The sequence below is a fragment of the Pleurodeles waltl genome, chromosome 2_1, assembly GCF_031143425.1.
Source record: "Pleurodeles waltl isolate 20211129_DDA chromosome 2_1, aPleWal1.hap1.20221129, whole genome shotgun sequence".
Lineage (NCBI taxonomy): Eukaryota > Metazoa > Chordata > Amphibia > Caudata > Salamandridae > Pleurodeles > Pleurodeles waltl.
In genome coordinates this window covers 46,421,560-46,446,903 of record NC_090438.1, presented here as the reverse complement: position 1 = coordinate 46,446,903, position 25,344 = coordinate 46,421,560, and the positions used below count along the sequence as shown (strand labels likewise).

Sequence of the window (25,344 nt, the reverse complement as noted above, 5' to 3'; positions counted from 1 at the left end):
AAGAAAGATTTGGAAGCATTAGAATTGCCATTCGAGTCAACCCTGGTACAGTACATTGATGACTTACTGATTGCATCAAAGACAGAAAGTGGCTGCACAGCCGACACCATTGCTCTGTTGAACCATTTGGGAAGGAATGGACACAAGGTGTCTCCTTCCAAATTGCAGTTCTGTCAGAAGAAAGTGAAATACTTGGGTCACCAGATAGAGAAAGGGTCACGGAGAATAATGAAGGAAAGAATAACAAGTGTACTTCAAATGAGTCCACCCAAGACAAGGAGGGAGGTGAGGAAGTTTTTGGGAATGGTGGGCTACTGTCGCCAGTGGATTCCCAACTTCTCAACTCTAGCAAAGCCTTTACTGAAACTGACCCAGAAGGATGCCTTGGATCAAATTGAGCTGAAAGGAGATGAGATGGATGCTTTTATTGAATTGAAAGAATGCATGTGCAGGGCTCCAGCTTTAGGTATGCCTGACTACACAAAGCCTTTCACATTGTTTTGTCATGAACGTGATGCATGTTCTTTGTCTGTCTTGACTCAAGCCCATGGTGGCGTAAACAGACCAGTAGCGTATTTTTCAGCTACTTTGGATCCGGTCGCAGCAGCACTTCCAGGGTGTCTGCGCGCCGTAGCAGCAGTTGGTATCAGCCTCACTCAGAGTGAAGGAATAGTGATGGGACACCCAGTAACAGTCATGGTCCCTCACTCGGTTGAGATACTTTTAACCCGCTCCCGAACGCAACACATGACTGGATCAAGACTCACAAGGTATGAAACGGTAATTCTGGGCTCACCGAACGTGCAGCTGAAAAGGTGCACTACGTTGAATCCAGCAACATTGCTTCCTGGTGAAAATGCTGAAATTGAGAACGCTGAAGACGTCGAGCATGACTGCCTTCAAGTGACTGAATTTTGCACAAAACCTCGACCTGACATTAAGGATACTAAGCTTGATGAAAATGACCAAATTGTTTTTGTTGATGGTTCATGTCTAAGAGATGGGATGGGAATTTTGAAAGCAGGATATGCTGTATGTACTGTAACAGGTGTCTTGGAAGCGGCCTGGCTTCAAGGAGTCTATTCTGCACAAGTAGCAGAACTTGTAGCCCTCACAAGAGCATGTCAACTGTCTGCATTGATGAAAGTCACCATTTACACTGATAGTCAGTACGGGTTTGGGATTGTGCACGACTTTGGCCAACTATGGTCACAGAGAGGTTTCCTGACTTCTTCAGGATCCCCAGTGAAAAACGGGGAGAGAATAAGGGAATTGTTACACGCCATTCAAATGCCAGCCGAAGTTGCAGTGGTAAAGTGTAGTGCTCATACAAAAGGACAGGATTATGTTTCTCTGGGAAATGCATATGCGGATCAAGTTGCAAGATTTTGTGCCTTGAATTGTATATTACTCAGAGATGAATGGAATTCAATAAATGAACCAGAACTCGAACCAGCTGAAGCATTTGCCTTGAAAGTTGTAGATACAATAGATGAATTAAAAGCACTACAGAATAACGTCAGGGAGGATGAAAGAGATTCCTGGATTAAATCACAATGTATAAAGAGACCAGACGAGTTATGGGTTTCAAATGAGGGAAAATTTGTTTTGCCAAGCAGTCTCTTATCACAGCTTGCGCGGTTCTATCATGGGCAAGCTCACCTAGGGAGAGATGCCATGATAAGATTGTTCAAAACTGATTGGTTTAACCCCAGATTTCGTCAAGCTGCAGAAGCAGTTTGCCATCGATGTGTCACTTGCCAACAGATGAACCCAGGAAAGGGAACAGTTGTGAACGCGAGCCACATTGGTAGAGCAAGTGGCCCGTTTAGTCGAATGCAGATGGACTTCATTGAGATGCCTGTGCATGGAGGTCTGAAGTATGTGTTGGTGATTGTGTGCATTTTTAGTCACTGGATTGAGGCATACCCCACACGTAGAAATGACAGCCTTACAGTTGCAAAGCTACTGTTGAGAGAGTTGATACCACGTTTCGGATTCCCGATCTCTTTAGAATCAGATAGGGGAAGTCACTTCAATAACGAGGTGATAAAGTTACTTTGCGAAGCGCTGAACATTGAGCAAAAACTGCATTGTAGCGATCGCCCTGAAGCATCAGGACTGGTGGAGCAGATGAATGGTACACTGAAATCAAGAATGGCGAAAATATGTGCATCGACAAATTTGAAATGGCCTGACGCATTGCCCTTGGTGCTAATGTCAATGAGAAACACCCCTGACAGAAAGACTGGATTGTCCCCGCACGAAATTCTCATGGGCAGGGCCATGAGACTTCCTGCAGTTCCCGCAAACGCGCTTTTGAATATTACAGACGATATGGTGTTAGACTACTGCAAAGGTCTGGCTGATGTGGTTCGCTCTTTCTCTCACCAGGTGGAAGCAACCACCTTACCACCGATCCAAGGTCCAGGACACGCACTGAAAGCAGGTGACTGGGTCGTGGTAAAGAAGCACGTGAGGAAGTCGTGTCTGGAACCCCGTTGGAAAGGCCCTTTCCAAGTGATCCTGACGACAACTACCGCTGTGAAGTGTGCGGGAGTTCCCAACTGGATTCACGCCAGTCACACAAAGAAAGTGTTGTGTCCCACAGATGAGGAAGTTGAAGCGCTGAAACTGCCAGTACCTGATAAAACAGTGCTGAGTGCTGAGGCAGAACAAAACCGAACTGAAAGCGAACAGGCAGAAACAGGAGAGAGAGAGATATTCTTGGAGGACGAAGAGACAAACTCACTTGGGGAAGACCAAGGAGAAAGTTCAGACAGCGACGAAGCAGCTGAAGGTGACAAAGAACCTGAAGCAGCTGAGGGTAGCAAAGAGCCTGAAGCAGCTGAAGGTGACAAAGAACCTGAAGCAGCTGAAAGTGATACAGAGCCTGACGAAAGTAACGGTGACGAAGGGCTCGAAAAAGGTGAAAAAGCAGGAGAGCCTGATCAGAGGAGGGCTTTCCCAGAAGCAGACGATACAGAAAAAGAAAAAGAGAACGTGATCGATTCCCCAAAAGGAGGGGACAAGGCAGAACAGAACGAAAAGGTTCAAGCTTCCACAGAAAAGGTTGCAGGTCCATCAAATGGACATGGTGCAAAGAGGAGACTAAGTATATCACCAGTAAAACAAAGGACTGAAGAAAGTTTGAATGACGGAGAAAGGCCAAAAGTGAAAGAGAAAAGAAAAGAAGTAACTGTCGTGGTACCATCCTCAAGTGAAGGAAAAGACTTGGCCAAAGAGGAAAGTACCAGTGAGGCAGAATCGAAAAGAGAAGCAAAATTGAAAAGGAAAAGGATACCAAACAGGAGATATTCCGGTCCAGAATGGGCATATGCAGTCAATGACGATTGGACTGACGAGTTTGTATCTCTAAGCCTCGAGAACGAAGAAGAAGAGATACCAATAGAAAAGAAAAGTTTTATGGACTCTGTCGATTGAAAGGGTAATAAATAATATCGCTTGCTACAATATAACGTGAAACAAACAACCAGCTGAGACACTGCTAAACCGGATGAGACACTTGCTGAACTGATAAAGACTGAGTTATTGCCGAATTGAGACAAATGCTGCTAACCGATAAGTGACTGGCCTCTTGAAGAAGACTGTGTGAACATTGCGCTCGTTCAGCTTTGTAACTGAATTGCTAAATAGTTTCTTTATAGGTGCTTCTAGCCCTCTGATTCTATACAGATCATGACGCAAAACAGCAGAAAGAAATATTGTAAATATGTGTGTATAGGCTTGATAATTGCATGTGTACTAATAATAATGGCAATAGTGCTTGCAATGCATGGAAAGGGTGAGAATGAGAAAATTGACGCTTCTACTTTTGCTCCTGTTACTGTCACTGAACTAACCACATTGAAAAGACTAGAATTAGATGAGAGACACTTGCATGATAAGAAGGAGCTTTCGTATAATGTTTTCTATCGCTTGCTAACAGAATATGTTAAGACTATGGATGCGAAAGATTGTTATGTGTGTACACAGATACCGACATCAGTAAAGGAAGGGGTGACATATCACCACATGCCTCTTACCTACGGGATTACATGTAGTATAGTAATGTCTAGATTTTATGGTCAAACTAACATACAGTATTTTTACTCAAATTATGATGTTACCTTTGCATATGTTCCTATAATAGCGCAGCTAAGCCAGATTGCTAAAGATTGGGATGCTAAAATAATGAGGGAATTTTTCGAGCCAATGCTACCTTTTGAAACGGCTCACGCTCATAGGGAAAATCTTACCTACTCGCTCTCTGCAGTAGAAATAAGCTTTTTAGATCGTACAGATGATAGAAGGGCACAAATGAATGCGAAATTAGAAAAAGAGCTACATAAGAGGGCTTCAGTAGATAATTATGATTTTGCCGCAATAAAGACACAAGGGAGAATAGCTTTAGATGCTTGGCATGTAGGGAAATTTTGTATATATCGAGGTGAATCTTATTATGACAACATTTTTGTAGGAGCGAGTGAGTGTAAACATACGTTTATCTTTAAGGCCAAATGGACATTCATGATGAACGGACTTGACCCTGTCATTCCAGGTGTATATTACATTTGTGGGTATAATGCCTATTATCGTCTTCCAAAGGGATGGTGGGGGAGATGTTATTTGGGTATAGTGTTCCCAAAGGTTTATCAGCTGGATGACCTATCGATGATTCAAAAGACATCTGGATCCCATCGTATCCAGAAAAGAGAGACCGCAGCTGCTGTGGTAGGAGATATATTTGGAGCCATGATTCCTTCATTAGGAGTTGTGTTGAATTCCATTAAAATAAGAAAGTTGTCTACTATAGTGGATAACATGTTGACAAAGTTTTCAGGTGCTATAATCCTGATAGATGCTGAACTTGCAGCGGAAAGAGCTATGACTCTTCAAAATAGGCTTGCTTTAGACATTCTTTTAGCAAAGGATGGCGGCGTTTGCAAAATGCTTGGTGCACGACACTGTTGTACGTATATTCCCGATAACAGTGTGAAAATTAAAACTATGCTTGCTAATCTAACAAAAGAGAGTGCAGATTTGAAGGAATTGAAAGAACCAGGAGTGTGGGAGAAGGTTGGAAAAGGACTTGCTTCAGTGGGAAATTGGCTTGGGGGAATTTGGAATGGAATATTACTAAAAATAATACAGGGAATATTAATTGTACTGATTTGCATATTTGGAATTTGGGGAATAAAAAGGGGAATAATAATGATTATGGAAAGAATTAAAAGAAGGAAGGAAGAGAAAATGATGAAAAGAATGGCAGAAGAATACAAAGCGAAAACAAGGGGAATTAAAAGGAAAAGAGAACTGACAGAATTTTAATGGAATAAAATTTGTGGGAATAGTTTGTGTGATGACAAGTAGTCATCAGAGGAGGGATTGATGAAGCAGAAAATGAAGGTTTTCATTTATTAGCGCTTAAACGTAGTACTGTAATAATCATGTGTGACTTTAACCGAACTAATAAAGATTGTACGGGGACAAAATGTGCCCTTAGAGTAGTTTGCCAACATTTATAAGCGTGCTTTATATAACGTGATGTATTAGAATTGCACTAATCCGACATAATCGTAAACGTGTGCTATGATTTGCTTGCTTGAAATGTTTTAGCTTAGCATGACTTTAGTAGAGGCTTCGGCCTAGTTGCCTGGTCTCACGGTTTAGATGCTCGTATTTTTCCAATGTGCTAATAAACGTGTATTTTTGCTTGAAGCTGTACTTTTCCACTGAGATCGTTCACATGCTTATCTTAAGGTTTCGTGCCAGCTTGGCATTTTTCTCTTTGCTCCAAGGTCGATCTGCAGGTGCGGACAATGGAAGCTCTGAAAGTGAGTTAATTGGTATAAAATGTTGCAACTTGCGAACCCATCTCCAAGGATAATGTATGCTTAAGTAAAAGCTTGAGAACTGTTGTTTCTGATTGGACAATTTGAAGCTAACCTATGAACCCTCCAATGGAAGACCCTACTGGATTTGAACTGTTGTCTATTTAAACCAGGTGCACGAGAGGAAAGGGGCCATTATCGGACATCCTGCCATTTTGTAGACTTCGTAGCTATTATGGCCCACCTTGCTGCGACGCCATTTTGAAAGAGACTTTGATGCTTTCTCTAATCGAGAGAAAGAGACTTTAAATGATTCTTGCCTTAGAGACTTTAACTTTGATCCCTTTGCATGAAGTAGTAGTTTTACCTTGCCACCGTGAGGCAATTGCCCCGTCCACCCCTGCCCCTTTGCCCCGTCCCATGCTGATCGAAACGGTACCCATGCTGATCGAGAAACGGTACCTGTGAGACGAAGACTTCCTTGTATGCTGATCGTAATTGGTAAATATGAAAGGAAATTGTACAATTGCATTGTGTTTCTTTTAGGTAACCAACTGCTGATTTTTTACAAGATCCCTAGCTAAGAGTTTTTCTAAATTAATGTTGCTAAATTGTTTTTGCATGAAGTCCCACATGCTGATGCTGATTTGAGGTTAGATGAGGATTCCTTTTGTTGCACGATGCAATTTGAGACCTTGTTATGCTGACTAAATGTATGCAATTAGTTCATTACAGATTATAGTTTTAGTGATTTGCATTGCTATTATCGAATGCCTTGTTATTCAAATGCTGCATAGATTGCACCTGTTTCGCCGCTATGGACAGTTATTAATGTTCATTTATGTTTATCATTTGGTGTTGAGACACATCTATATTGTGCTAGCTTTGTTAATATAGGGAAATAAATTCACTAACTTTGAATAAACTGGTGTGGTTATTCCTGACTGAAAGGTCAGGGTCCGCCGAAATGTATTCTGGATTAATTGTTAAGTGTTATGTTGATCAGGGTATTGCTTATGTTCGTTATTGATTATTGATTTAATGAAATTGACTGATTAAGGGTGTCGAGGGTCCCACTTAGCCAAAAGGTTCATCGGCCTAAAGAGCGTCCAAAATACAGGTAAATTATTAGTACGGAACGCTCTATCAGGGGCGAGCTCCAGGGGCCCCCTCAGCGCAGCACCTGGCCTGTGAGAGTCAGGAGGGGGCCCCTCCTTGTTCAGTGCAGGGGGGCCCCTCTAGTTTCCTCGCGCCACTGGAGACGACCTTCAGTTGTAACAAGAATGTAAACTTTTTAGGCTGAGCAAACTGAGGAACACTTTCTGGTCTCGGGGACCAAGATGTGAAGAGACCCTACGCGTCGGCAGCAAAGCTTGTCTGCAGCAGTCAGTGCCTAGAGTAGGTGGGTGGTGTGGGTGGGGCAGCTGGGTGTGGGTCCTGCACATCGAGGAAGGGGTCTCCGGCTGCGACCCCTCTGTGCTGCTGGTGTCGCAGAGGCTGTGGGGTCGGTACCGGGGGAGGAACGGACACCGATCCAGAGGCGTTTTTAAGGCATGTGCAAAGTGGTCTCTGGCCCCGGGCCCCAGCCTTCCAGGGGCCCCTGTTAGAGCCAGCTCTGTTCTCAAGACAGTCCTGATGAACATGAATAACTATTAAATAAATTGTTTTAAATACCGTTTTCCTTTAATTTATTTTTAATGTGGTTGATGTGTGAGTCTATTACAGACATTTTACAGATGTTTCATGCAACCTTCTTAAAAATTGTCTTTTGGATCAAAACAGGAACTCGCATATGAGAAATGGGAATGTACCAAATAAATTATTTCCAATCATACTAGTGTTCTGCTTCTGTGTTACAACACTGAAAACACACGTCACTTCCCTGAATATTAGATGTAAACACATTTAGAATCTGCACCAGTGACCTGGACAAAGAGGGCTTCAAAGAGCTGAAATTGAATCTTAAATTCAAAGCTGTCAAGGGGGCCCCCAAAATACGTTTGGCGCCGGGCCCCGAAATCCTAAAGATGTCCCTGCACCGATGGTCGCCTCTTCCTGTCTCTGGACAGAGGGCACTTGGCCAAGACCCCTCGCGACGCGCGCCTTACTGCGCGGTGCGTCAAAGAAGCGCTATAGGGAAGTGCTTAATTTGTGCTTATTGTTTCCGGTGCGGAGCACCGACACTTATTCTTCTGCCTCAAGCATTTGCTGCGGGCAAAAGACACATATGGGAAAGACAGAGAAAGAGAAACACGAAAAAGCGTCACAATGGGAGAAAGCAGAAAGCGCAAGAGGGAGCTGAAGGGGCAGGGAGTGGCTGTAAATGGATTAAAGATCCCCGAGATGGCTTCAGGATTACGCTGCTTTAGTATTCTCTGTTCGCACATTCAGTTGCAGCAGCGAGTTTCAGAGGAGAGCTTTGGGCACCGGCACGTTTTTATTTACAAATTAAGCACTGGTAACAGTGTCTTACTTTCCTTCATGCTGTGCTAATATTCTATTTTTGTTAATGTGACTTTAATGGATGTTGAAGCATCACTGTCGTAATACTAGAATTAATACTAGAAAAATATACTAAATAACATGTAAAATAAGCTAGAAAAAGCCCAGAAATGGGCCCTCGTTAAAGGTTAAAATAACAAAGGTATATGTCACTATACAAAACTAGAGAGACCAGAATTTATGAATACTTTTCAGCTGAATTCCTAGCAAAGCATTCTTTACAATCCATGATGCACTGAAGTCATACATCCGTGTGTATTTGTGTTTTGAAGCCAAGAATGCTTAGACTAAGTAAAGAGATTCCTGGCTGGGTTTGTCCTCTGTTTCAGGTCCACCCTCATGTGATGGATGAATTTTCTGTTTTTCGTGACCGGGAGGGTCTCCTTTGGTCATTGTTTCACATATCGGATTTTCCAGGCTTTTCATCTAGACATTAATTCCCTCAGTAATGTATAATCAGCCCGGAGCCGCCACGGGGTTGTATTACATACAATTTCTGAACACAGAGTAAGTCTCATGAGAAATTAGGTGGGTTTGTTAAAATGCAGTGGCCTCGGCCGTGGTCTGCCTCCTAGGACCACAGACCTGAATGGGCAGAACTTGTTAAATTTGTATTCCTAATTACCACAATTATTGTCACTCTTCTACATATAATTGTTATTGAATATAATTTCTACTAGTCATCCATACCAGGTGTTTATATAGTTCCAGGTCTGGTGGCTCGGTGGGTTAACAAGTCAACTGAGCAGACATCTCTGTTAGGCCTCATGGTCACTGCTTTAGATCCCAGTGGGCCCACTCAGCCTTTTATCCTTTAGACGTCAATAATTTGAAGGCCACTAAATTGGGTAACAATAAACATCTGTTATTCAGCGCCAACATACATTTCTGGGTGAATGTGCACTTTTTAGATGCACATGTTATAGTATGTTGAGTTAGTGCCCGATCACCTCTCTCTCAAAGCTGGCCCAACGGGCCTTTTGTGCATCGCAAAAATGCGTTTTGGTATGTATGAATCCCAATTTGCGATTCGGTAACTTGTTACTGAATTGCAAATTGGGATTGCGAGTACATACCGATTCGGTATTCGGAAGGGCGTGTCCAGGGCATCCCTTCCTATTGCCGAATCGCAGCGGTATGTATGATTGTTTTGTGACCGAAATGCAGTCGCAAAGCATTTGGATTTTACCATTCACTTCAAGTAGGTGGTGACCCATTCGCAAACGGGGAGGGGGCCCAAAGGGACCCCTTCCCCTTTGTGAATGCATGCATAAATGCTTTTTAAGAGCAGCCACTGGTCCCACGGACCACTGCCTACTCTTAAAAAATGAAAAGAAAACTTTTAATTTTTCTTTTCTAAACGCATCCCGTTGTCCTTTGAGGAAAATGGGCTGCATTTAAAAAAAAAATGCTTTATTGAAAAGCAATCACAGTCAGGGTCGTCTGCTGAGCCCAGCAGGCCACCGTCCCTGTGATTATTGCCATTCACAGTAGGTCGCAAATCACAACCTACCTCATGAATATTAATCAGGTAGGTCGATTTGTGAGCGCTTGTGAATCGCAGTATGATACTCCTGGGATTCATACATTCAAATAGCGATCACCTAATTGCGATTCACAAACAATGCAATTAGGTGATCACTACTGGGAAAATTGACACATCTAGCCCCAAGTTACTACTCCCAACTAGGCCGCATCATATGTTGAAAGGCTGAGCTGGCCCTGCATGCATTCGAGCTTGCGGCCAGCAGGTAGTGACCTTCTGCAGAAGGTGCATTCGTCCACAGAGCTAGCTCGCTTGAACTCATCCAGACTTTTTTGTTTCAGCTAAATCACAAGGGGTCATCAAGCTCTTCTAAGAAAGTCTTCAGTGTGCTAGGCTAGACGGTGAAATGAAACACCTCTAGGCGCTAGAGAGAATGTTTGTATGTTAGGTGAATGATGACGGTTCAGAGGGCTTCTGGAACCGAGAACACTGTCCCAGCGCTGGCTCCTCATGTTGTCAGCTTGGATTCTCACACTGCCCTCTAACTCCAGTTTCTCACACTGACTGCCAGTGCTGGCTCCTCACACTGCCCGCTAGATCCAGCTCCTCACACTGCCCGCTAGATCCAGCTCCTCACACTGCCCGCTAGATCCAGCTCCTCATACTGACCGCCAGTGCTGGCACCTCACACTGCCCACTAGGCGAGCTCCTCTCACTGCCGACTAGGCTAGCTCCTCACACTGCCCACTAGGCTAGCTCCTCTCACTGCCCACCAGCGCTAGCTCCTGACACCACACTGCCTACTAGTGCCGGCTCCTCACACTGCCCACTAGGCTAGCTCCTCACACTGCCCACCAGCGCTAGCTCCTGACACCACACTGCCCACTAGTGCCGGCTCCTCACACTGCCCACTAGGCTAGCTCCTCACACTGCCCACCAGCGCTAGCTCCTGACACCACACTGCCCACTAGTGCCGGCTCCTCACACTGCCCACTAGGCTAGCTCCTCACACTGCCCACCAGTGCTGGCTCCTCACACTGCCCACCAGTGCTGGTTCTTCACACTGCCCACCATTGCTAGCTCCTCACACTGCCCACCAGTGCCGGCTCCTCGCACTGCCCACTAGGCTAACTCCTCACACTGCCCACCAGTGCCGGCTCCTCTCACTGCCCTCCAGCGCCGACTCCTCACACTGCCCTCCAGTCCTGGCTCCACACACTGCCCACCAGTGCCGGCTCCTCTCACAGCCTGCTAGTACCGACTCCTCACACTGCCCACCAGTGCCAGCTCCTCTTACTGCCCAACAGTTCTAGCTCCTCACACTGCCAACTAGGCTAGCTCCTCACACTGGCTCCTCACACTGCCCACCAGTGCCAGCTCCTCACACTGCCCACCAGTGCCAGCTCCTCACACTGGCCACCAGCGCCGGCTCCTCACACTGGCCACCAGTGCCAGCTCCTCACACTGCTCACCAGTGCCGGCTCCTCACACTGCTCACCAGTGCCGGCTCCTCACACTGGCCACCAGCGCCGGCTCCTCACACTGCTCACCAGCGCCGGCTCCTCACACTGCCCACCAGCGCCGGCTCCTCACACTGCCCACCAGCGCCGGCTCCTCACACTGCCCACCAGCGCCGGCTCCTCACACTGCCCACCAGCGCCGGCTCCTCACACTGCCCACCAGCGCCGGCTCCTCACACTGCCCACCAGCGCCGGCTCCGCACACTGCCCACCACTGCTGGCTCCTCACACTGCCCACCTGTGGTTTGTTTACTCCAGCTCTATGATGACTACAGACATTTATTCAACCATCCTATGCAAAAGGGTACATTGTGTTATAAAAGGTATTTCATAGATTGTACTATTGTCTGGGTTATCCCGGGGGCTAAGGAAGTCTATCATTGTTCAACAATCGAGAGATTCCATCAGCTGTGGCTGAAAAGGCCTTCGACACGGTCCCATGGGGAGGTCTGGCGTGTGGAAGTGAAGGGCCCTGGAGGGAAACCCCAGTTGAAGTCATGTATAGTAATATGAAAGCTCCAGTGATGGGAAACAACCTACCTCCATCTGAGATCCAACTAGCATGAAGGCTGCATATGGTCGCCCCACGCATTGCTCTTGTGTGATAGACCGTTTATAATTCGATACTTGACAACAAACGTGATCCTGGATGTGGATGATTTGATGATCTACACCTCGGTCCTCACTGACACGAAAGAAAACTTAAGATCAGAGAACCAGAGATTCAAAATTTTATGAGAATGAAGTTAATGAGTGGAAAATAGAGATGATGCAGAAACCAGTGCGGAGAAATAGTACACTTGGTTGTTAAGCGTGGTACCTGAGGACACAAGGAATAGAAAATAGAAATCAATAAGTGAATATGATTTACTGGCCACGCTCTGGTGGTGGGAGGTTGATTGATGAAGCGTCAGGCGCTATCTTTTGCGACACTTGGGCAGCTAAGGATCCTGAGACGATTTTAGCTGTGATTAATTAACACAATTACACTGTATATTTTTACATTTTATTTCTTGAGCCTATATGTTATAATTGGCATTTTTCATGTTTCTAACAAGCATCTCTGACCGAGAGGGCACATTTTAAAGTCCCAGAATAGCCGGTAACATGGTTGAGAGAGTTAAGCGCTTATGGCCTACAGTGGTATAATGTGGTGTCTTTGGCCACTTAAACCTTCCATTCGATCTAGAGTGATAAAATGATACCATTACGTTTAGTTGCGTTATTAAAGTTAGCGGGTGTGCCTCTGTCAGATTTCTAGCGCCATTATTGGTCAGCTCAGATGACAAGAATTGATGGACCCTGCACAACAAGCAACTTCTGACATCACAATATTTAAAAAAGGATAACTGAAGTTGCTTCGTGCATATCTTGTCTACGTATGTGGCCCAGCGCAAACCTAACTTCAAGAAAATGGAGGTGTTTGCAGTGAGTGTGCGGAAGGAGTGTTGGGAATGACCGCCTGGATTCAAAGAAGGAGTGAACATTGGGTGGGAGAGTTCATCTTTCAGGTGTTCATAGATTCGAGGTGTCTGTAAAACCCAGGTCAGATACTGGCAGACCATCAGGTCTTTTGGAACAGTTGAGAGAGACCTCTTCATATGCCATGAGCTTTCATTGCGCACAAATACTTTAATATGAGTGAATTTGACCCAGAAAAGCCGCATGCTCCAGAGGTTTGAGGTAGGGTAAGAATCCACCTGCGCATGTTTTATGAAGCGCCTATATAATGTCTTATGTTTCTGCAGCTAGACATACTCACTATCATTGTCACTGAATACCTCTAAGTTTACCTGTCACTATCTCTGTATAGTTACCCCTCACAGTATCCTGTATGTTTACTTGTCACAGGTCTCTGCATGTTTACCTTTCATTGGGTTTCATGATATGAGTCAATGGATGACAGCAATGACAAAAACAGTAATGATCCTCATAACAGGTCAAATAACTCGTAAAGGTCTTAAATATAAAATGTATTGTCTTTATTCTTCACAGTTGTTTTCCACACAACATATTACACAATCAGATACTGAACAATATTTTCCATTTAAAAACGATTCAATATCTACATCCACACACCCTCCATTTCATATTGTCATACTTGCTAACTTTGCCGTATAATTTCTTCTCTTTTCATATAACATATTGTCTGATGGCTTCTAAAGTATTATTTATTAGTTGTATTTTTATCCACCATCCTGATGTCCACAATCCCCTGACAGGGTACCCATGGAGAAGCTCAAAGGGACTGAGCCCTACCCCATTCTGGGGTACCTCTCTATAAGCAAAGAGAAGGCATGGCAAGAGGACGTCCCACTTACACCTCATTGCGTCAGGGAGGACATCTTCAAAGTCTTGTTGAATCTCTCCACAAGACCATTGGATTGAGGATGATAGGGTGTGGTGAACTTGTGGGTCACCCCACACGCATCCCACATGGACTTCATGTATGCAGACATGAAATTGGTGCCTCTGTCAGACACAATCTACTTTGGGAATCCTACACGGGTAAAGATCCCCATCAGAGTTCTGGTCATCGCCTGTGCAGTCACCGTCCTTAGAGGGATTGCCTCTGGGAAGCGGGTGGCATGGTCCACCAAAACCAGGATAAACCTGTTGCCTAGGGCAGTTTTGGGTCCAATGGACCAATGACGTCGATGCCCACCCTTTCAAAGGGGGTGCCAACGACGGGGAATGGGATCAGGGGGGCCTTGAGCCTTTTCACTGTCTTCCCACTGGCCTGGCAGGTAGGACAGGACCTACATGCATCTGAAGCCGTCCGCATTCAGGGCCAATAGAAGTGGGTGCAAGCCTGTCAAAGGTCTTGTCTTGCCCTAAATGTCCTGCCAGGGGAATGTTGTGATCCAGGCCCAGTAGGAAGGCCCAGTAACACTGGGGGACCTCCTCAGCAAGCTTCCTGGGATCAGTCAGCTTACTATCAACTAGGTGCTGATGCAACTCTGTAAAACATATGCTGACCATATGCTCTCTCAGTATCAGATTGTACAAACCCATGTAATCATTTACTTTACTGCTCCGCACCCAGCTATTCAGTGTCTTACTGGAAAAATCAATAAAATCTACCCAGGTTTGGTTGGGGAGCTTGCTACTGTCCCTGAATCTTTGGTGATACTTTTCAAGGGTCAGTCCAAATTTGGCAATCAAAATAGCTTTCATAGGGGCTTACTTGGTTTGGTCCCCAGCCTCCTGTTTAAGAAGTGCGTCCCTCCCAAGCATTGGCACATGTTTCCACAAGCCCGCCCCCCATGGCTCTTCAGGAACCCCATGAGCCCTTAGTACAACTTCATATGCAGAAAACCACTTATCAATGTCATTTCCCACCACATAACTTAGCACCACATCCTTGGGTATACAAACCTTTTTGTCTCCAGCTAGGTCCTGTATGTATGCTGCCACCATCACTGCTGGACTCAATCTACCTAGACTTGCGCTTCAGCTCTTTCAGACTCACTTCATGAGCCAAGATAAGTTTCTTCTCAGCTAAGGCTCTTTCAGCCTCAGCCTGCCTCTCAGCTCTCCTCTGCCTCTATTTTAAATCTTGCCAACTGTAGATTAAATTATCTTTCCTCTGCGGTTGGGCCATGATGGGAGACACTACTTCCAGGTCTCTCAGGAGGAACAAAATCAGGGGTGTCACCCCCACTACTGCTGGTAAATCCTCTGGGGAGCCATTCCATCCAGCCAGCTGGATGGAATCAAGCCACCTCAAGTTAAACACAGACAAGACAGAAATCCTCATCTTTGGCACCAACCCCTCAACTTGGAATGACTCCTGGTGGCCCACCTCCCTAGGAACAGCACCCTCACCCACCACCCACGCACGCAACCTAGGCTTCATCTTGGACTCCACACTCAGCATGTCAATGCCATCTCCTCTTCCTGCTACAACACTCTCTGCATGCTCCGCAAAATCTTCAAGTGGATTCCCGTCGAAACCAGGAAAACTGTCACCCACGCCCTGGTCAGCAGCCGATTGGACTACGGAAACGCCCTATATGCAGGAATAACAACCAAACTCCTAACAAAACTGCAAAGAATCCAGAACGCATCCACCCGCCTCATTCTGGACATCCCACGCCGTGACCACATTTCCCCCCACCTCAGAGACCTTCACTGGCTACCAGTGTCAAAGAGGATCACCTTCAAACTCCTCATACATTCACACAAGGCCCTCCACAACACAGGCCCAGCCTACCTCAATGACAGACTCACCTTCCACACCCCCACCCACAATCTTCGCTCCGCCAGCCTCGCCTCCATCCCCGGCATCCGCCGCACCACCGCCGGAGGAAGATCCTTCTCTCACCTAGCCGCCAAGACCTGGAACTCCCTACCGCTCCACCTTCGCCAGACCCAAGACCTCTTGACATTCAGGAAACGCCTCAAGACATGGCTCTACGACCAGTAGCTCCCCACCCCCAGCGCCTTGAGACCCTAACGGGTGATTAGTGCACTCTATAAATCCTTGATTGATTGATCCACTTGCTCGCCCAACTCAACATGCTCTTGTGAGCGGGCTTCTGCCCAGGCCCTCAGTGCCTTTTGGTACTCCTCCTCCTTAGAGGCTGAACGGGTAGGTACCCCCATTGGTTTGCAGAAACCCTTCAGCTGGTTGACAGTATATGTCTCCAGCTTGACTAGGTCAAACTCTCCAGCTCCACTTGTGGACCTAGCCAGAGACGTGTTTTATAGGATTTAAATTAGAAAATGTCAATCAGGGAAATTTGTAGCAATAAGAAGGAAACAAACAAAAAAAAATCTTTGACTGTGGATGGGTAGTGTACACGTAGCTATTGTATGGCACTGCACAAATACAAGTCCTATCCCACCGTTGCCACCAATGTTACAAATGGGGTCTCTAGTTGGCAGAGGTATACACCCTTGTCCAAGTAGGGACCCCAATCCTAGTCGGGGTAAGTCACACACAGTCCAAATTATCTTGTGCCCACCCTCTGGCATCTTGGCACTGAGCAGTCAGGCTTTACTTAGAAGGCCGTGTGTAAAGTATTTGTGCAATAAATCATACAGCATCACAGTGAAAACACTACACAAATACACCACACAGGTTTAAAAAAAATAGGTAATACTTATCTCAATAAAATAAGGTCAAAAAAGATCCAATAAGCACAAGTTGAAATATCAGTTTTTAAAGGTTTAAAAGAGACAATCCTGCGACTTAATCCTGAGAAATAAACAGTTGGCTCTTTGTTACACACAGTACCTGGTATGCGTCACAAATAACGGCGCACAGGGACTGCAGAGGAGGGAATGCGTGGAAAAATAAGGTGTGTGTCAGATTTTCCGACACAGCACAGACGATGCGTTGTTTCTTTCCACACTGCAAGGGGCTTGCGTCATTTTTCGGCACGCAGTCTTGGTTCCTCACTGCAATGCGGGGATATTTTGATGCCCAGGGACGATGCGTGAAAATCCTTGACGCGCTGGACGGCAGCACGGGCGTTGCGGCGATCCGGTAGGTGATGCGTCAAATTTTTCAGTCGCAAAGCAGGCGCTGCATCATATTTCCACTCGGGAAGTTGGGCTGCGTGGTTCCGGTCGGCTGTGCGGCGATTTCTCAGTCGCAAGGCAGGCTTTGCATAGTTTTCGGCAGGCACTGCGTCAATTTTCGACACACAAGGAGTTTCCTGAAGAGATGAAGGCTTTTTAGCCCTGAGACTTCAGAAAACAGGAGGCAAGCTCAATCCAAGCCCTTGGAGAGCACGTTTGAGGTTGGCAGAGTCAACAGCAGGGCAGCAGTCCTTCTCAGCAAAGCAGTCCAGATGAGTCCTTTGGGCAGCCACGCAGCTCCTTTTGACAGGATGCAGGTGTAGGTCCAGAAGTGTCTGAGTTGGTGGGGTCAGAGACCCTGTTTATATACCCCAAAAATATTTGAAGTGGGGGAGACTTCAAAGAGTGGTTTTGAAGTTCACAAGTTCCTCTTTCAGTGTAGTCCTGTCTGCCAGGGCCAAGTAGGGGGTTTGGCAGTCCATTGTGTGAGGGCAGGCCACTAGCCTTTGAAATGTGTCAGGCCCTCCCCCATTCCAGCCCAGGAAGACCCATTCAATATGCAGATGAGTGCAGGTGTGACTGAGTGTCCTGTGTTTGTGGTTGTCTGGGTGAAATGCACAAGGGAGTTGTCAACCAGCCCAGCTCAGATGTTGATTGGAGACAGGCTGTAATACACAGATTGTTTTTAAGTGCAGAGAAATGCTCACTTACTAAAAGTGGCATTTCTAAAATAGTAATAAAAAAATCCAACCTCACCAGTAAGCAGGATTTTCTATTACCATTATGGCCATACTAAATATGATCTGGTTACCCCTTTCAGATCAGAATCTACCACTCAAAAAGTATATGAGAGCAATCTTAATGCTAATCTATGAAAGGAGCAGACCTCACAGTAGTGGAAAACGACTTTAGGAGTTTTTCACTACCAGGACATATAAAACACATAAGTACATGTCCTGCCTTTTACCTACATAGCACCCTCCCTATGAGTTACCTAGGGCCTACCTTAGGGGTGACATATATGTAGAAAAAGAAGAGTTTAAGGTTTGACAATTACTTTTAAATGCCAAGTCGAATTGGCAGTGAAACTGCACACACAGGCCTTGCAATGGCAGGCCTGAGACATGGTTAAGGGGCTTCGTATGTGCGTGGCACAATCAGTGCTGCAGGCCTACTAGTAGCATTTAATTTACAGGCCCTGGGCACATGTAGTGCACTTTACTAGGGACTTATCAGTAAATCAAATATGCCAATTGTAGATGAACCAATGTTACCATGTTTAAGGGAGAGAGCATATGCACTGGTTAGCAGTGGTAAAGTGCGCAGAGTCCTAAAACCAGCAAAAACAGTGTCAGAAAAGTGGAGGGAGGCAGGCAAAAAGTTGGGGGGTGACAACCGTAAGGCTGTCAGGTCTAACAATTATCTATTGTTTTTGTCAGTACAATGTTTTGGCTACAAATCTCCTCTAAAGTAACCTTCTTTAGAACCAACTTTCTCACCAACAGTTCTGCCCTCTGATGGATGGGTAGATTTCCCAAGATAAATAAACAAAGACACAATTAGTAACTACGTCTATAGCTATGTAAGTTTTCAGGGAGGGACTTTCATAACTCTTAACATTTACATCAGAAATATTACTGACATTCATGGAACATTCATATTTACATTTGATTATAGTTCAATAGAAATAAGGCACTGTACTATGAATAGGAGGAGGATGGAAAAAGATACAACTCTTACGTAATTGCCAAGAACGTCAGCACGCAGTGTGTGTGTAATGAAAGGAGAGCTAATCATGGAGCCTAGCAAGTTTGAAAAATATAAAATGTGGGGGGGGGGGGGCGGGGGTGTATATAGAGATGTACAGCCTTGTTTTATGTTGAAGGTGTTGTTTAGTATTTAAGTACATGTTGTTTTGTTGAGGACAGAAATTTGATGAATAAAGTTAAAAAATAATTTTGTATAAAAGACGTTTGTGAGTAACTTAATGAGCAGTGAGGTAACTTTCTGTATGTTTGACTGTCATTGTCTGTGTGCTCTCCTGTCATTTTATCTTCATATGTTTACATACATCTCTATCCCTGTTTATTTGCCTCTTGCTATGGCTTCTTATGATAACATGTTCCTGTGTCTCTCTAGGGTTAGGTCTTACTGTATCTCTGTGTACTTATCTGTCACTGTGTGGCCTCTCTAACGCCGAGTCTCTCTATGCTTGTCTGTCACTTTGTATGTTTACTGCCTCTGTGCATGTTTAATTATCTTTGTATGTTTACCTCACTATTTCTGTATGTTATCTTGCACACTGGCTGTCTGTGCTTACCTGTCACTCTGTCACCTTGCTTACATGGCAGTGTATCTCCGAATATTTACCTTGTAATTTTTCCTCTACATCTACCTGTCACAGTGTCTCTGTTTTTTCTGGCACCAGCTGTCTGTGCTTGCCTCTTACTGTAGCTCTGCCTGTGTTTGGGTTTGTCTGTCCACCATAGTCCTTCTTCAGTGCCCGTTACCCCTTCTGACCACCATGTTTCCTTCCACAGGCACATTTTCAGAACCCAAAGTCTATGGCTGGACTGGACCATTGTGTTCATCGTCGTGGCCTCTGTGTTGGTCACTTATTCCTCATTACTACTGGTAAGTCTGAATTCTGTAAGTGTATCTGAGCACTGCATGTGGTCTCTAGAAATAGGGCATCTTCTCTCGCCCGCGGCCTAAACAGCACGACTACCTCCACCCCACAGCCCTACCATTGGCCTTGTTTCTCCATGGGTCCTTGGGGGTGGTCCTCTCTGGCTCTTCCAAAAATCCCAATGGCCTCATTTGTCCAGGTGTCCTTACCGGCTGCCTTGTCCCCTCCACACCCTCTCTGTGCACTTGTTCCTTCATGGATCCTCAGCCACTGCCCTGACTTCTTACCCCCGGAAGCTTCCTGTGGCCTCGTCCCTCCATGCATCACTACTGGCTGCCCTGTCCCCTCCACAACCCCCCTGAACACTTGTTCCTTCATGGATCCTCAGCGACTGCCCTGACTCCTTACCCCCTCAAGCTTCTTGTGGCCTCATTCCTCCATGGGACCTCAGCTTCTGCCCTCAAACCACTCAACTACCCAGTGGTTCTTGAACCACCACAAATCTTCTACCCCTCCAGTTTTCAGGAGGCATCTCGTGGGTCCCCTGTGACAGTCTCCCTTCCAACGCCTCCCCCCAGGCGTTTCTCAAGCAATAGCGCCCGCAAACCTTTTGAGCTCTGTGGCACTGTTTCTTTCCTCCTAGCCCCCAGTCCTATTCCTTAGTTTCAGACAGACCTGTCAATGCCCCAGGGATGTGCACCATGCACTGGACACGTGGGAATCAGTCCAATGTCCGGCCCACCTCCACTCCAATACATAGTGCCCAGTTCTGGAGCCTTTTGGAGTCTTGTGCCCAGTACTAGAGGGTACCTCCTGCCTTTTGTCAGATGCTGGGTGGCATATTGCATCCATTGCACATGGATGACGTGTTGCTAGGATTGCCACCTGCATGACCATTGTTTGTATGCCCGTCTGAACAAAAAATAGGCAAATCACGAAATATATATTCCCCCTTATCACTGCATAGTACAATCAGCAAATATAAGAAGAAAACACTTTAAAATGTGCTCTAGAGCTGCCCGAATGATCCATGACTGATAAGTAAACAAACACAGAAGAGTCGCGCCAGAAATGAATACAGATGATTTTATATGAAGTTCCATTTATGCATCACGTCTGCGCCTTGGCAGACTAAAAACAAGAAAAAAGGCCAGTATTTTTCTTCTTTTGTGCCCACCCTACGTGTAGCATGCGTGGTCCGCTTCTGGAGGGCACATCTGCAGCATGGCATCCAGTTCTGCATGCCACAGTCAGTGTATTCAGTCCTGGAGGTATTTCAGAAGATTGTGCCGGTTCTGGAGTGCACGCCGAGCCTTGTTCGAGTTGTGGGGGCCTTATCTGGTAGAGTGCTGTGTCATACATGCCAACATTTTAAAACTGGAAAGTGGGAGATCCTGGAAAAAAAACAAGGAATATATTTTCCCCATTGACTTATATTGAAGCAGAGGCAATTTTAAGCAGCAGGCAGCTAAAATGAAGGGATTTTTTGCTTCAAAAATCCCGAGTCTCTCTCCTGAATCGGTGCTGTTGGCATGCATGCTGTGCCCATTTCCAGAGGTCATATCTGCAGCACTTGAAGCCCAGCTTTCTGCAGTAATGTGTCCATTTCCTAAGTCACTGGGAGCATGGCAAGGGAGGAGCAGGGAGGGGGCAGGGCGTGTGAGGGGCGGGGCCTGAGAGGGGTGGAGCCCCAGGGGGGCAGCTCATTGGCTCTTTGCCTTGAGTGACTGGTGTCCTTGCATGGGTCCTGCTGCTCTCTGCCTTTAACAGAAATATTTCAGCTGGGCAGGCAGGGACGGTGTTGGTCTCTGCAGATGACAAGGACATCTGCAGTACAGTCAGCACCACAGAAGAGTTTAAGAAAAACTCGAATATTCGGAAAGGCGGGAACTTGAAACATGCAGCCAGTCATTCATTCACTTAAGGCAGTGAAACCCTGGGGCCATCCGGAGGTCAAAGTGGGAGGGATCTGAGGGGCAAGACGTGTTCATACTTTTTTAATTTGACAAAACAGTTCCCCCACTTGGTCAAAAGGCACCCATCCCAGACGGCTAATTCCCACGTTTGAGATGCCTCACCTGGAGTGGGGGAGAGGGTCTCTTTTGCTGTGAAGCCAAGGGAGGGGCATACAGCTGAACAACAAACCGGCCTGCTAGTTGGGGTGTCTACTGCTTGAAAGAAATGTAAATGTGCCCAATTGGTTAATCTGAAAATGTAAAGGCTGCCTGGAGCGGGACAGTGGCTTTAACTGATGGAGTCAGAGCATTCTTTTTGGGATGTATTGTAAGGTGACCTGATGCGCTGTGGAGTGCGCGCTTTTAATGGACAGTATGTTTGTCCTTGGTTCAGTCTGAATATTACTCAGATCTGTATTGTGGAAGCACGTTTTATCTTAAACCTAAATCTTTTTGTGCACCTTGTGGCAGCCTATGTAACACGGTGTGAAATGCAAGTTTAAAATAATGAGGTACATATTCAGGGGCATGTAAATTAGAGGGTCATCCCAGGGATTGCAGCACTGGTTGAGCCACCCTGGGTGTAACACGTGGAAAACGAGTCCCCCGTCCCGCCATTTACAGGCTGGAAGAGCAGTTTAAACTGCTAGCCCTAACTTACCATGTAAAATAATGGCAAAGCCAGGCATCCCCCGGTATGTGTCACCCCTACGCCAGGCCATTCGAATCTTAAGGCAGGGTGCAGCATATCTCACGGTCATGGGCAGAACATGTACTTTACATGTTCTTATAGGAAAAATGCGAAACTGTTGTTTTTACTGTGGAAAGGCCTAGTCACCCAGTTGGTGAATGCAGAGTTACATACTGACCCCTCCACCGCGCTTACTCTGGAAAGGTGCGACAAAAGTGGGCCATCAATTTATCAAACAGCCTCTTACATTCAGCCCAACTTAATTCTCAGGTGAGAATGAATGTAACAAGTTACAGTGTGCATCTTTAACAAAGTTGGCACTTTGTTAACTTCAATCTCCTGTGCCCTTAACTGTTGAACATGGAGCCTGAATTCGAGACAGCTTCCTACAATCTTGGGGAGACGTACTAGCAACTCCCAGGAAAGGAGACAATGGGGGCCTGCACTGGAGAGAGTGTTGCCTCCCTCCTGCTGGAAGCCACACGGGTGTTGCCCCAAAAGGCGAGCTCCAAAGCTGAAGCCGTCTTTGAAGAGCAAATGGGGAATATTTGGGAGAGGGACAGCCCCATTGTTAGGTAGAATAGCTGGCACCCGGAAAGGAGAGGGGAAACATGTTTTTGTCAAACAGATTTTCCAAGGATGGGTAGCCACACCCCTGGGTCTGGCTAGGGAGTTCTGGATGTCCAGAGAGGGGTTCTGCTACCTTGGCTGTGGGCAGAATGGTGCGTCCTGGGATAGCTTCATGCCACACTTCCCAGGAAGTGGTCATCAGGAGGGGGAGGTCTTGGTAGCCCATTGGCCATTTACCTCATTCTACAATGAGGTCATTTTCTGAGCATAAATATGGCACCCCTGGAACCCAGAACTCAGATTGTGACTGGACTGGAAGAAGGACCAAAGACGGGCTCCCCTGCTGCACAAAGTTCCTGGTAAAGAGAAGCTGCACCGACGTGGACTGCACCTGGTGGCTAGCAAAGGAGAGAGGCTGTGCCTGCTGTGTCCTGCTGAAGGAGAAGTCATCCCCATAGCCCAGCCAAAGCAAAGAGGCTCCAAGGACCAGACAACTGGCAATCTATTTGCAGCATAGGGACACAACAGCTGAAGAAGCTAGCTGGCACAATTTGGTAGCCCAAATTCTTCAACATGCTGCAATCCACTGCCGTGCAGCATCAGGGGCCAGGACCTGATGCACAGAGTTGCACCTGGGTACGCTGAGCCCAGGAGTGTCATTGGAGTGCAGCTGAGACCTCCAGAGGAGGAGTCATCAACCCAGGAAGGATTGGCCTCTGACTGCGATAGTGGTAGTCCAGTGGCAACTGGACTTCTGCCAACACCAAGAGGACTTTGAGAGACGTCAACCCTGTGACCAGGATCACCTCACTCTCTTTGCAGACCGAGAAGTAGTCTTTGCCAGACACCCATCTACTGCATCACATCCACTGCATCCAGACCCATGTGGACAGCATCGCATCTGCAGCGTCCCCTGTCAACCGCATCACATCCACAGCATCCTTGAGCATCTTCAGCATCGTTCACGCCTTGCATCAGGACCACTTCTATATGAAAACCCTGCAAAGGATATAAGTGCCAGGAACTGACTGAAGACTGCTTCACCTGTTGATGTAACTGTTTCTGAGGACCTTGCTGGCTCCCCGACTGGCTCGGTACTGGAGTTGGTTGCCTAAACTGACTCCAAGTGTATGCATTACAATTAGTTTTAGCGTTTTAGTGAAAAAGTTTCTAAGAGTCAAACTTGTTGAATTTTCCAATGCTGTTGAGTGAAATGCTTTGATTTACTATACCTTGTAAATTCTATATCTCTGGAACCCTCCAGTGGATCTTTTTCAGTGGGGTCCAAAAATAAAAAAAAATACATTCTGTTTCTATTTATTGGTGTATGATTTCTTGAGTGTTGGAATTTTCTTCTTCAATCATTGTGGTGCTAATACTACACTTGTTCCTCTGCGTAATCCTTGCTGTTCAGAGCCGCAACTACCCAGGGTTGAGCTAGAAGGCACCTGCTGGTCCTCAAGGGGTTGGTAAGTGTATTACACGGTGAGATTGCACAACCACAACATTTTATACACCCCATTTGCTCACACTTGTTTTGTTTCGGATCGTGAAGCTATGTCAGTGTCAGTGCACATGCGTGTAATGTGTCCGCATCCTTGGTAAATGTGGTGGCGCATTGGAAGACAAACAGCTCCAACCTGTGCAGCTGTTCTCTGCTCACATGACCTCAGTTGTGGTGCGCTGTGACCCGTCTCTGCTTCTCTAGGGCCGGGCCCGGAATGGACACAGCCGAGTTGTAGTTTCTACACAGGTTCAGGAAGGGATGCCTCCCACTCGCCTCTATGGCTGCTGACAGCTTGTTGTAGTGTGGCCTAGGTGTGGCCAGGCGTCGGGGCATCCAGCTAAAGAACTGATGCCAGCGTACTTCTAAAATACGTCACATTACAGAGCATGCACGAAACACAGCGTGTATAGAAACTAGGGAGGACATTTTGAAGTTGTGAAGTAGGTATTTTTCTCGTACTCTTACCTGCCTTTGTGAACTGGCCCCACAGCATCCAAAACAGGATTAAAATTACAGCATTCAGTGGATATTCATAAACAATTAGTACAAACAGAAAGGACTGTTACCTCTTTGCCTATTACAAACAGGGAATTAGACATTTTGGGGACGATTCACAAAGGTGTATTAGAGTTTGCAAAGGAGTAACCTTGCAGTACTGAGCCTGGTACTCATGAATGATTTGAGAATTGGGCTCTGAGTTGCATAGAACGAATCCAGTCTCCTTAAAACTCACGGGCAGTAGCAACTGGTGCATGGCAGGGGGTCTCCAGGCAAAAAAAGTATTTTGCCAGCTGGATTGTTTCTCATACAGTGGTAATGGCCATTTGCGCCTTGTGTAGTAAGTTGGCACTATCGCTAGGTGGCACCCTGCAACAGCTAACTGCTTTATAGAGGCATCAGTCCTGGGGGATGAGGTGGCAGGACTGTAGCCTCGTCCTGCTATGAGAAGATGTGGGCAGAGGTATGGGGTGGGAAGCGGGTGAATGGGGCACTACTTTGGAGCTGGGCGGCGAGGAGGACGCGGAAAGGTGGATGATAATGTTGGTGCCGATGCAGGTCTTAGACACACATCAAAGCGAATTCTTCTGGTACACCACATTATTCATTAATGGAGTAAGTGT

General features: G+C 46.2%; 1 protein-coding gene across 3 annotated transcripts in view; it reads left to right on the top strand.

The window, feature by feature from the left end:
- The window catches only part of GDPD2 (glycerophosphodiester phosphodiesterase domain containing 2), a 358,729-nt gene that overhangs the window by 231,849 nt on the left and 101,536 nt on the right, over positions 1 to 25,344 (top strand). For all 3 annotated transcript variants that reach the window (XM_069209649.1, XM_069209631.1, XM_069209641.1), the window contains exon 4: positions 19,412 to 19,505. In XM_069209649.1, coding sequence (XP_069065750.1) covers positions 19,412 to 19,505 — 94 coding nt within the window. The remainder of the gene's footprint in view (positions 1 to 19,411; positions 19,506 to 25,344) is intronic.